The sequence below is a fragment of the Talpa occidentalis genome, unplaced genomic scaffold, assembly GCF_014898055.3.
Source record: "Talpa occidentalis isolate TD23 unplaced genomic scaffold, MPIMG_talOcc4v2.1 talOcc4.10, whole genome shotgun sequence".
In the NCBI taxonomy this organism is placed as follows: Eukaryota; Metazoa; Chordata; class Mammalia; order Eulipotyphla; family Talpidae; genus Talpa; species Talpa occidentalis.
The window spans coordinates 36,876,030-36,888,389 of NW_023600993.1; the positions used below are offsets into that span (position 1 = coordinate 36,876,030).

The 12,360-nt window shown below is 37.0% G+C and overlaps 1 protein-coding gene across 4 annotated transcripts in view; it reads right to left on the reverse strand.

Annotated features, from left to right (window-relative positions):
- The window catches only part of NEK4 (NIMA related kinase 4), a 30,442-nt gene that overhangs the window by 13,197 nt on the left and 4,885 nt on the right, over window positions 1-12,360 (reverse strand). For 3 of the 4 annotated variants that reach the window (XM_037530512.2, XM_037530514.2, XM_054694630.1), the window contains exons 5-9: window positions 10,073-10,227; window positions 7,599-7,740; window positions 5,204-5,608; window positions 1,643-1,792; window positions 958-1,095 (exon numbers count right to left, since the gene is read on the reverse strand). In XM_037530512.2, coding sequence (XP_037386409.1) covers window positions 958-1,095; window positions 1,643-1,792; window positions 5,204-5,608; window positions 7,599-7,740; window positions 10,073-10,227 — 990 coding nt within the window. The remainder of the gene's footprint in view (window positions 1-957; window positions 1,096-1,642; window positions 1,793-5,203; window positions 5,609-7,598; window positions 7,741-10,072; window positions 10,228-12,360) is intronic. The other variant, XM_037530513.2, reaches the window with a different exon arrangement.

Consider the following 12,360-nt stretch of genomic DNA (forward strand, 5'->3'; position numbering starts at 1 on the left):
TGAGTTCAATCTTGGGCCAGGGAGATAACCCCCATATAGCTCAGCAGACCTCTCCTGCCTGATCTGCTGCTCCCCTCAGCAGTGTATTTCAGTAAATCCACCTGTTTCTGCTCCCCACTCTGTCTCTGGTGAATCCTCTCACCACCACCCCCAAACCTCTGGCCTACACCCCAGTTCTTCCATGCAAAAAAAAAAAGAAAGAAAGAAAAAAGAGTCACTTCTTTTCCTTACTATTCTTATAATACCTCGAATGCATGATGTATCATCCAGTAGTGCAGGAAAAGACTTTGCACAAGCCTTTAAAGGAGTGGTCATTTGAAACCAGTCTATAGCAGGGATATAGCTACTAGCCAGTAATGATAACAGCCTTCATTTCTGGGAAATATTCATTTTTGGAGGGGCAAACGGGGAATTTTGCATTTCCTACATTCAGAATCTACATTCAGAAATTGTTCTCTTTAATTGGAATTGACCATCCCTGGAACTAAAGAATTTGTCTATTTCAATCAAAGCTTCAGCTGAGAATTATAAACCTGTTCCTTCCAGTGCTTGGTTAAGAAGCTTTAACACAAAGCTTCACAATATATGCAGGTTTTTACAACCAAAAAACATTATAAGAAAGTTTTTATTTTATTATTATTATTTTAAGATCTTCATTTATTTATTTATACAAGCACTGGGTACAGTCAGAAGCGCGGGAGGGTGAGAGAATTCACCAGAGCCAGAGCGGGGAGCAGAGCAGGCAGAAGGACCGAGGTACACTGCTGAGGGGAGCAATGGGCGGCAGGAGAGGTCTGCACGCCACGTGGGACCCTCCTCCGGTGGCCGGGGAGCAGCCGGGGATCGAACCGGCGCTGCAGAGGCTGCGGGCAGCTTAGCAACCCAGCGCCCAACCACTGCGCCACTGGGGAGGCCCATAAGAAAGTTTGTAAAAGTCCAAAATATATCCTCACAAACCTTTGATGATATCTCACTGCTCCCTGAACTGCTCACAGATGCAGTGACCACCACACTTCGGTTTTCAGCATCCTTTTGTGTTGAATCTACTTTTCCGATAACGGGAAGAGAAGGCAAAATTCGAGAAGCGTGTTGGAGCTTAAATAATTAAAAAAGAGGAGGACATTATCAGTTTCATACAGCCAACTCCAAAGTTTTCCCACTGGTAAGTGGGAAAGTGGGTAAGTCGCCAGTGATTAGATCTCAAAAACTTAAAAATACTGCATTTTGGGGGGAGAATTATGCCAAAAGTGAAATGCTATCTAAAAAGCTAATAGAGACAGTGCCTAAAAAGATTACTTCAAGAAATGAGGAGTCAGCATGAGTTTATATTAGGGAGAAACTGTTCATCAATATAACACAGGGGAGATCTGAGATTTATGTCATTAGCCTGTTTAACTCTTAAAATGACCAGCCCCTCTTTGCTAGATGAACAGTAAGACAAAGTCCTTACTCTGCTTCCATCTCACTGGCATTTGAAAATTACTAGCTGGCATCTAGTTAGCTACCACCCTTCTCCATATATTCGTTGCATTTCTTATGTGCCTTCCTGACAACTGCTAATCATTCTAAATAGAGACTGAGCTTCCTAAAATCTGTTTCCCAAATAGCAGCATGATGACTCCTTCCAGAGATTTCTGCCGACCTGTCTCTTTTCCCCATTGTGCTCAGTCTGTTCTCTTTTCTTCTGCCGTCGCTGTCGAGACAGGGAAGGCTCAGATCCAGAGCTGTGTGGCTGTAAACCTGGGTGAATTCTATCCTGTTTCTCTATAATACATTCACCAGCATCTTGAGCCTTAAAAATAATAAAATGAGACAAATAGCAACAAAAACAGAATAATGAAATAGTTTTTGAACTCCCAAATAGCCAAATCCTCTATATCTACTTTTATATTTATGATGAAAATCAGGGAGTCATCTTTCTCAAAATAAATGCTTATTTGCAGTGTTGACAGGCAAAGACAAAATGCTGATATTGTTATCCACATACTCTAGCTTCTTTTCTCTTTTCCCAAATAAAAATAATTATTTCTATTAAAATTACTCAGCTAGTTTTTAACCTGAAACTACTGGTGTTCAATTTTTAAAATTTTTTCATAACATTCAATAGATTTTTCTGTTCAGAAAACTTACAAATGTTCAAATGAAATCTAATTTATTATATACAATTTCCCATGTAAACATCATTTATTTGGATGTATTATTAAAAAGCATGATGAAAACAATATTGAGTTTGAAGTTAGATGAAGTCATATCTGAAAACCTCAACTCCTGAATTTCAATTTTTTCTCATCTATAAATCAATATAAATTCTTACACTGTATAACTGAGGATTTGAGGAGATGTTGCATTTAATGTATTTAGGACTATGTTTAGCACACAGTGCTCAAAAAGTGGGAATTATCACTAGCAGCAGTCATGATAAAATGAATTACCTTCTAAGTTATAAAGATCACCAAGGTATTAGTATTTTAATTTGGATAGCTGGTTTTAGAAACTAATGTATACCAAAAATTAAAATAAAATATATCCTTGCTTTATTTATGCATACAAGAACTGGGGTACAAACCAGAGATGCAGGGGGGCAGGTGAGAGAATTCACCAGAGACAGAGCAGGGAGCAGAACAGGCAGACTGACTGAAATACACTGCTGAGGCGAGACAGGAGAGGTCTGCTTCGCCATGTGGGTTTCTCCCTGGCAGGCCGGGGATGGAACTTGTGTTGCAGAAGCTGCAGATTGCTTCATAGTGTGGTGCCCAACATCCTGCGCCACCGAGAAGGCCCTATTCTTGCATTTATTTTTATTTATTTATTTATTTTTTAAAGGCATGTATTATTTATTTATTTGTTTGTTTGTTTGTTTGTTTATTTATACATACACTGGGTACAGTCAGAAGCGCGGGAGGGTGAGAGAATTCACCAGAGCCAGAGCGGGGAGCAAAGCAGGCAGAAGGATCGAAGTACACTGCTGAGGGGAGCAGCGGGCGGCAGGAGAGGTCTGCGCGCCATGTGGGACCCTCCTCCGGTGGCCGGGGAGCAGCCGGGGATCGAACCAGCGCCTCAGAGGCCGTGGGGAGCTTCGCAACCCAGCGCTCAACCGCTGCGCCACCGGGGAGACCCTTGCATTTATTTTTAAGCAATTTTTAAGTATCAGAATATCTGTTTTCAGGTATATGGACATTGCTAATTGAGTATCACTCAATCAACAAATTTTTATCAAGAGCCCACTATATGGTACATTTTTAGAAAGAAAACAAATATTATGATATTAATACAAGATAAAATTGTTTAAGAGCCATCATTAGACATTATCATCCATCATTTAGCTCCTCTGGAAAATGCAAATAATGACTCTTACAGGTAAAATAATTTGAAAATTCATTCTTTCAAGATTATTTGCATCCAAAAGGGTGAATTTGGACCTGTTCTCATAGCATACACAAAAAGTAACTCCAAATGGATCACAGACCTAAATGTAAGAGCTAAAACTATAAAATCTTAGAAGAAACTATAAATTCTCATAACACCAAAAGCACAAGACATAAAAGGAAAAAGCAAGTCAAATGTGGCTTGATCAAAATTAAAAATGTTTATGCTTCAAAGAATACCATCAAGAAAGTGAAAAGACAACTCACAGAATGGAAGATATTTTCAAGTCTTATATCTGAAAATGGACTAACATCTAGAATAGAGAAAGAATTCTTGCAATTTAACAAAAAATAAATAAACCAATTTTAAAATGGGAAAGGATCTGACAGATATTTCTCCAAAGCAAATGGCCAATGAGCACATGAGAAGATGTTCAACATCATTAATCATTAGGGATATTCAAATCAAAATCACAATAACATTTCATACACATTAGGATAGCCAGAATAAAAAAAAAAAAAAAAACCCAAAAATGGGAAATACCAAGTGTTGGTGAGGATGTGGAGAAATTTCAACTCCCATATATTGATGGAGGGAAGTACAATGATGTAGTTACTTTGGAAAATAGTTTTGCAGTTCCACAAAATGTTAAATACAGTTAGTATATGACACAGCAATTGTACTCCTAGGTATATACCAAAGAGAAAAAAAAATATGTCACATAAAGATTTGCACAAGGATGTTTACAGAAGCACTATGCATAGTAGCCAAAAAGTATAAATATTTACCATTGATAAATAGATAAATAAAATATGGTATGTAAATACAGTGCAATTTATTTGGCAAGAAGAAGGAATGATACTAGTGTATGCTACAACATAGATCTTAAAAACATACTAAGTGAAAGAAGCCAGATACAAAAAGCCACAGGATTCCATTTATATGAAATGATCAGAACAGGCAAATGCAGGCGGTCAATAACTGTTGCGGCTAGAGGCAAGGAGGAATGGACAGTGAACGTAACTAGGCATGGAGTTTCTTTTGAGGTCATGAAATGTTCTAGAATTAAACAGTAGTGATGATTACACAACTTTATGAACATATTAAAAACCACTGAATTGGTACTTGAAAACTTAAAAAAAAAAAAAGAAAAAATTAAACTAGTGAATCTGATGGCTAAGCAGAACAAGTACAACACATATAATTTTATCTATAAAGTACTAAGGATTCCAATGTCCAGAGAAACCTTAAGACTGTATCTTGGTTTTGATTTAATGGCTTTAAGAGTATTATACTTGCATTTTTTCTAAAAACGTTATTAAATATATAAACATATAGTTTATTACATACTTATATAAAAGATGTTAAACTAAAAAATATATGAAGTTTAAATATATTTAAATCCTATTATTAAAATATAGTCTATATATATTTTAAACATTTTACATATAAAAATGTAAAGTTAACCAAATGTTAAGGCTTTCTAATTCTCAGCTATTATTAACTCAAGATTCTTTCCAAGTTCAAGTAGAACAGAACTTGAAATCAGATTTTCTGATTGTTTGAACTACCCATCTACTTGGAAGACTAAGAGTGATACACAGAGAGCAAAAAAATCCAAATATTATACTTTGACCAAGTACCATTGCCAGGCCAGTCACACAAGAGTTCTAAGAATCCCACGGGTCCTATCTCTTGGTTTCTCTTATGTTTAAAATGGTACAGAGTATGTTTTCCTGAAATGACAACTAGAAAACACTCAAAAAACAACCCACACCTTTGTAACTGCACTTTCCATTCCTCCCTTTGAAACTAACAACTTATGCTTATCACTCACCTGGTCCTTTGGCTTTTGGTCTTTGTTTAGGGGCTGCAGAGGCTTCACTGGGTCAGTTCTTCCCCCAGTAACATCATTAGTGGCCCGTGTAGAAATTAGGTTTCCAGGTTGAGTGCTGGATTTAGTGTTATACTGCAGATTTTCCTTCACTTGAGAAATATTGCATTTGCCTTCTAGCTCAACAAAAGCATCTGAGTGTCTTGGTTGATTCTCTTGAGCTAAGCCAACATTCATTGAGTCCCTCCTTTCTGCTGGTAAGATGTCAATATTCACCCTACTGATTGTAGCTAGTGACTCTGCAGTACTGCTCATGTCTGCCTTGCCGGTGTGGCCTTTCAGACTCATAGGTGTCCTTAATGGGTCAATGACTATCGGTTTCTCCTGGAACAAACATTTGTCTTCACCCTGAGTGAAAACATACTGGGTGAAAACATGCATTCTTCATACCATATAAAAAAAATTAACTCAAAATTAACTCAGAAAATTAAACACAGAATTACCATATGAGGCAGCAATTTCACACTTAGGTATATACTCCAAACAATGTAAAGTAGGGACTCAAATAGGTATCTGTGCACCAATGTTTACAGCAGCATTATTGACAATGGCCAAAAAGTGGAAACAACCCCAAAATTCATTAGCAGATGAATAGACAAACAAAATGTAGTATATCCTTACAATGGAATATTATAAAGCCATTGAAAGGGATTAAGTTCTGATATATGCTACAACATGGATAAACCCTGAAAACTTACTAAATGAAATAAGACATACAAAAGTAAAAATATATGATTTCACTTATGCGAGATATCTAGTACAGGCAAAATCAAAGACAGAAAGTAGGTTAAGGTTACCAGGATCTGAGAGCAGGAAGAATGGGAGTTATTGCTCAATGGGTACAGAGTTTCTGTTTGGAATGATAAAGAATTTTAGAAAACAGAAGTGATAGTTGCACAACAATGTGCTGTAACTAAGGTCACTAAATTGGATGCTTAAAGATAGTTCAAATGTCAAATTTTATGTTTTATCTTTCCACCAATAAAGTTTTTTTTAATGGATCAATAGCCTAAATATAAGAGTTAAAACTAGAAGACTCCTGGAAGAAAACATAATGATCACCTGGATTTGGCAAGAATTCTTAAATGTGACACCAAAAGCATGAGCAACTAAAGGGAAAAACAGATAACTTAGACTTAACCAAAATTTAAAGATTATGTACATAAAAGAATATTTATCAAGAAAGTAAAAAGACAACTTATAGAATGGGAGGAAATATTTGTAAATCATATATCTGATAAGGTTCTAATATCCAGAACATAGAAACAATACTTAGACCATAATAACAAAGTACACAAATACAAAAGCCCAATTAAAAAATGGACAAAGGACTTAATAGAGACATTTCTCCAAAGAAGGCACATAAATGGCCAAGGAGCATGTGAAAAGATGCTCTGTGTCGTTTGTCATTAGGGAAATGCAAAACAAAACTACAGTGATATACCACTTTACATCTACTGGTATGGACAGAGTAAAAAAAAAAAAAAAAAAAAAAAAAAGAATTGGCAAGGTTGTAGAAAAACTGGAACTCTGGTGGACTGCTGGAAAATGGAAAATGTGTAAAATGGTATAACTGCTCTGGAAAATAGTGTGGTAGGTGCCTCAAAAAGTTAAATATAGAATTAATGTATAACCCAGCAATTCCACTCCTAGGTATACACCTAAAAGAACTGAAGACAGGTAGTCAAACACAGAAATGTTCATAACAATAGCCAAAAGGTGAAGACAACCCAATATCCACCAATGAATGAACAAACTGTGGTGTACAATGGAATATTATTCAGACATAAAAATAAAGATTGATATACGCAATATAGCTAAACCTCAAAAACATTATGCAAATGAAATAAGTCATCTACAAAAGGGTACATATTGTATGATTACATTTATAAGTATACAGAATAGGCAAATTAAAAGAGAGGGGAAAAAGCATCGGTGATTTCCAAGGGCTAGATGGAGAATAAAACAAGGAGTTTCTTCTTAATGGGTATGCCGCGTCCTTTAGGGATAATGAAAATGCTTTGGAACTAGATAGAGGGGTGATTGCACAACATTGCACTTACTTGTTCACTTTAGAATGATTAACTTTGTTATATAAATTTCACCTCAATTAAAAAAATTCTTCAAGTTATTACAGCACTGACTTCATGAACGGTTTCAACATCCACCTTGGATAAAGTGGGCTACTTTCACTAGTATTCTATCTTTATAATACATGATTAATTGCACTACAAAATATTTAGTAAAAACCTAATAATTTCACATAAAATAATTTGCTTTTATTACCTATCATTTCAAGACAGTTTTGAAAACATATGCCCCTTAAAAAGAAACATACCATTATATGTATCTTGGAATCCTCAGAAGAGTGTAGTTGGGGGAGAACTACTTCATGATTTGCTTCAGTCTTTCCAGAGACCACTACAACAACAGACTTGGATTTAGAGTCACCATTTTTAATATTATTTTTGGAGGTTTTACTTCATGAGAAAGAAAAGAAAAAGTTATTATCAATATTGTGACGATTAAAGGTTTTTACATATACAAGGAAATGCGGATATTACACTCCCATATAAGACTGTTCCATTTATAAAGAGTCTTTTAAAAACTAGGGGGCATTCTAGAAAATACAACCATGCTCTTTGAAACAATGTCATGAAAAACAAAAGAGGTGGGAAACTATCCCAGACCCAAACTAAGGAGACATGCAGACTAAATGCCAGCATTCCCTTGATTGGATCCTGGAACATTAGGACATTAGTAGAAAAACTAGTGAAAGCTAAATAAAGTATAGTGTTCAACCAATAGTAATGTACTAAGGGTGGTTTCTTAGTCCTGACAAATGTACCATGGCAATGGAAGATGTTGGTAATACTTGAAACTAGGTGAGGAAGGTATATAAGCCAGGCGTTGCTTAATGATGTTTTGGTCCACAAAAGACCACATACATAATGGCAGTCTCAATAGGTCATACCATGCACCCTAGGTGTGCAGGAGGCTCTACCACCTAGGATTATGTAACTATACTCTATGACATTTGCATAACAAAATTACCTAATAAACCATTTCTCAGGGGTATCCCCACATTTCTTAGGACTTATCTCTATAATTAAGTCATTCATGATTGTTCTGAGGCTCTGTATTATTTTTGTAATTTTCTGTAAATATAAAATTATTCCAAAATAAACAATCAGAAATTACCTCACAAACAGAAGCACCAGGATTATTTTCATCTTCAAGTTTCACACATTTATGGTAATAACACCACAACTGTTTTGCCCAGTTTGAGAGTAAAAGTGACTGGTATATTCAGCCTCAATTTACAGAATAAATGTATACAAGATTAATAACTCCAACTGTTTTAATGTTATGTTTCTACAACGGGGCTAAATAAACCTCTAGAGAATTCAAAGGAAGCATAAAGACTAGCACTATGGAAGTTCATAGGTTTGTTTAGTGGGAGATTCTAGACAACATTAACAAGATGGCCTTTCTTTATCCCCCATGTGCTCTCCAGCATTGCCTTCCAAATTTATTTATTTATTTGTTTATTTAAATATGAATGTCTTAACATGCTTTAAAAATTTATCTGTAATGTATGTACTGCAAAAACCCACAAAATTTCCTACTTAAAGGTTATGTTTTCCACAGTCAAAAGAAAGCAAATTAAGCTCAAAGTAAACGAGATGAAGAGCCACAATTTTATGGATATGTATGTTGCCTTCCAATTTAACATTTCACAAAGTAGAGCTCGTAAATGTTTTGTCCAGCCCTAAATCTTAGATCCTGGTATAGTTGTTTAGTGAAAGTAAGATCTACAAGTCAAAGGAAGGAAGCAAAAGGATTTTGACACTAGAAGTTACATGAATGAAAAGGAAATCTTAGGAAAGCTTTTAGAAATGTAAGCACTAGTTTTCATGTGACTATTATTTAACATAGTACATAATGTAATAGATTTCTTAGATAATCTCTCATTTTAATATGATTTCTAAAACATACGTCCTTTGAAAAGAATCATACTCGGTATGTTCTGGAACCCTCTGAGGGCCATTAATGTGATTCTCTAAATGGTGTTCTAGATTTCTGATTCTAGCAGTTAAGCTAAGTCTCAACATATATTCTAGTCATGCAAGTTTATGTCCTGTTTTTGTTTTTTTTTGATATTTCAAGAGCAGGTTTATTAGAAAAGGGGCAAGAGCAAAAGATACTTGCATAGACACAAACGGTAAGGAAAAGCTGCCCCAAAAGAGACAGGTTTGCTGAGAGGCCTGAGTGGTTGTGGGTGGGCGGCCTTGAGGAGAGCTGCCTCCACTGAGGGAGGTCAGTGAAGAGAAGCCCCGGCATGTAACGATCACGGGCAGGCAGGAGGCTGCTGCCCTGTGGAGGGAGAGAGTTGGTGAAAAGAGGCACCTGCATAGTCACAGGTAGGAAGTGGAAGTGCTGCCATCCTATTTTTTTAGAAAATTCAACAATCAAGATGTGGTATATCCACACAATGGAATACTAGTCAGAAGGAAAGATGAAATGTTTCCATTTACAGCAAAATGGAGAGAACTATGTGTAGTAAAGTAAATCAAAGACAAGTATTGGATGTTTATATAGCAGACAAGTCAACAAAGAAAAATACTTATATTTTATGAGTGGCAGAAAGGGTCAAACAGTATAAAGGATGGTGGTGGGAAATAAAATTAAAATAAAAAAGCTTAAATTTTTTAAAAAAGCACCTCAACATAAACTCTTGTATATGAAAACTGTTGAAACCACCCTCTCTTATTCTATTTAGCCCAGCTACTTATAAGAGAAGCATCTTACGCCTTTGTGGCCTCCAAAAACAAGGAGATTTGGCGTTTTATGTAAGGTTGTCTCAGGATGCTCCTCACAGAAGGTCTTTCTTCAGGCTTTTTGCTCAACATTGTTCTTATCAGTTCTGCCAACTCTGGGCTATAATCTTTTGGCATGGGCGGCAGCTACAAAGAGAGATAATACCACAGTTATGACAAAGGATTCTGTGAAACAAAGTGAAAGATAAAGGTTTACAATCATTTATTTAAAGTCACTATCTACTAAGCAGAAATAACTAGAACATTAGTCTATAGAAAGTATATTGGCAATAACAGCAAGTTGTAAAAGTATATTCTTCAAATCAGTAGTCCCATTTGAGGACTCTCTCCTTCAGAAATGAGAACATAAATTCCTAAAGATTTATGTACCATTGCAATATTGTTCTTGCAGTAGTAAACAACTGGAAATAATTTATACATCATTCCATCAGGGACTTGTGGAATAGATTATGGTACATCCTTCTAATAAAATATTAGGAAACCTCTTTAAAAATACAGGTATTTACCTGGAAAGATGTCCCTCGTGTATTAAGTGATTTGTTTACTGATGTGCATAAACTGATTCCATTTCAGTGAATAGAACAGGCAGATTGACTGAAATACATTGCTAAGGGGAGCAGGGGGAGAGTCAGGAGAGGTCTGCTGCACCATGTGGGTAGCTCCCCTGACCGGGGATTGAACTCATGCTGCAGTGGCTGCAGATAGCTTCATAGATTGTGTCTTAACCCCTTGCGCCACCAGGGAGGCCCCCCATTTCAGTTACTTTTTAAAGAATGTGTGTGTGTATACATGGATATACATACCCAGTTATATCTTTATAAATAGGAAAAAATCAGAAAGCCTATTCACCAAATTATTAGCAATGGTTATCTCGAGGAAATGGAAATTAATAGGAGAGGGGAATTTCACTCCTATCTTGTTTGATCCTTTAAAAATATAATTACAGGCAAATTTTACTTTGTGTTTTTCAATATTTTTTTAAATTAAAAATTAAATGAGTCTTTGTATGTTCCTCATGGAACTAACATATAAAACATTAGTCACTCTGGCATCTATCATACATGATGCTTTCTGCAGTTCTTTTTTTTTTAAAGAGATTTATTCTATTTATGCATACAAAAACTAGGGTACAGAGATATGGGGGGTAAGAGGATTCACCAGAGAAACTGGGGATCAAAATCGGCGTATCTACTGAAATACACTGCTGAGGGGAGCAGCAGATGAGACAGGGGAGGTCTACTGCGCCATGTGGGTTGCTCCTTGGCTGGCTGGGGATTGAACTCATGCTGCAGTGGCTGCCAATTGCTTGATAGTGCTGTCTTTAAGCCTGCACCACCAGGGAGGCCCCTTCCTGCAGTTCTTAACCGGTTACTGGTGATTATGAAGATTAACAAAGGAACAAGTTCAGCGTAGACTCATTTTATTTATTTATTTATTTATTTATTTATTTTAAAGAATCCAAATTATTTTTTAAAGATTTATTTATTATTTATTTATACAAGCACTGGGTACAGTCAGAAGTGCTGGAGGGTGAGAGAATTCACCAGAGCCAGAGCGGGGAACAGAACAGGCAGAGTGATGAAGTACACTGCTGAGGGGAGCAGCGGGTGGCAGGAGAGGTCTGCACAAGATGTGGGACCCTCGCCCGGTGGCCAGGAATCGAACCAGCGCTGCGAAGGCTGTGGGCAGCTTCACAGCCCAGCACTCAACCGCTGCACCACCGGAGAGGCCCAGAGAGTAGACTCATTTTTAAATGGAGTTCATTTAACCATAAGCTACATAGAAGATACTAATAATCTCTCAGGACAGCTGAATATCCTGTGAGTACAAATTAGTAGGTTTCAAAATGTCAATTCTTCGGAGCCATTAAGCCACCTTTACAAATTAATATTAAGAAAACAAAGAGGGCCTCCCCAGTGGTGCAGTGGTTGAGCACTGGGTTGCGAAGCTGCCAGCAGCTTCTGTAATGACGGTTCGATCCCGGGCTGCTCCCCGGCCACCGGAGGAGGGTCCCACATGGCCACCGGAGGAGGGTCTCACATGGCGCACAGACCTCTCCTGCCGCCCGCTGCCCCCCTCAGCAGTGTACTTCAGTCCTTCTGCCTGCTCTGCGGCTTCTGACTGTACCCAGTGCTTGTATAAATAAATAAATAAATCTTAAAAAAAAAAAAAAATGAAAGTAAAGGTCCTCCCTGGTGGCACAGGCGGTTGAGCGCAGCGCTGTGAAGCTGTCCACAGCCTCTGCAGTGCCGGTTCGAT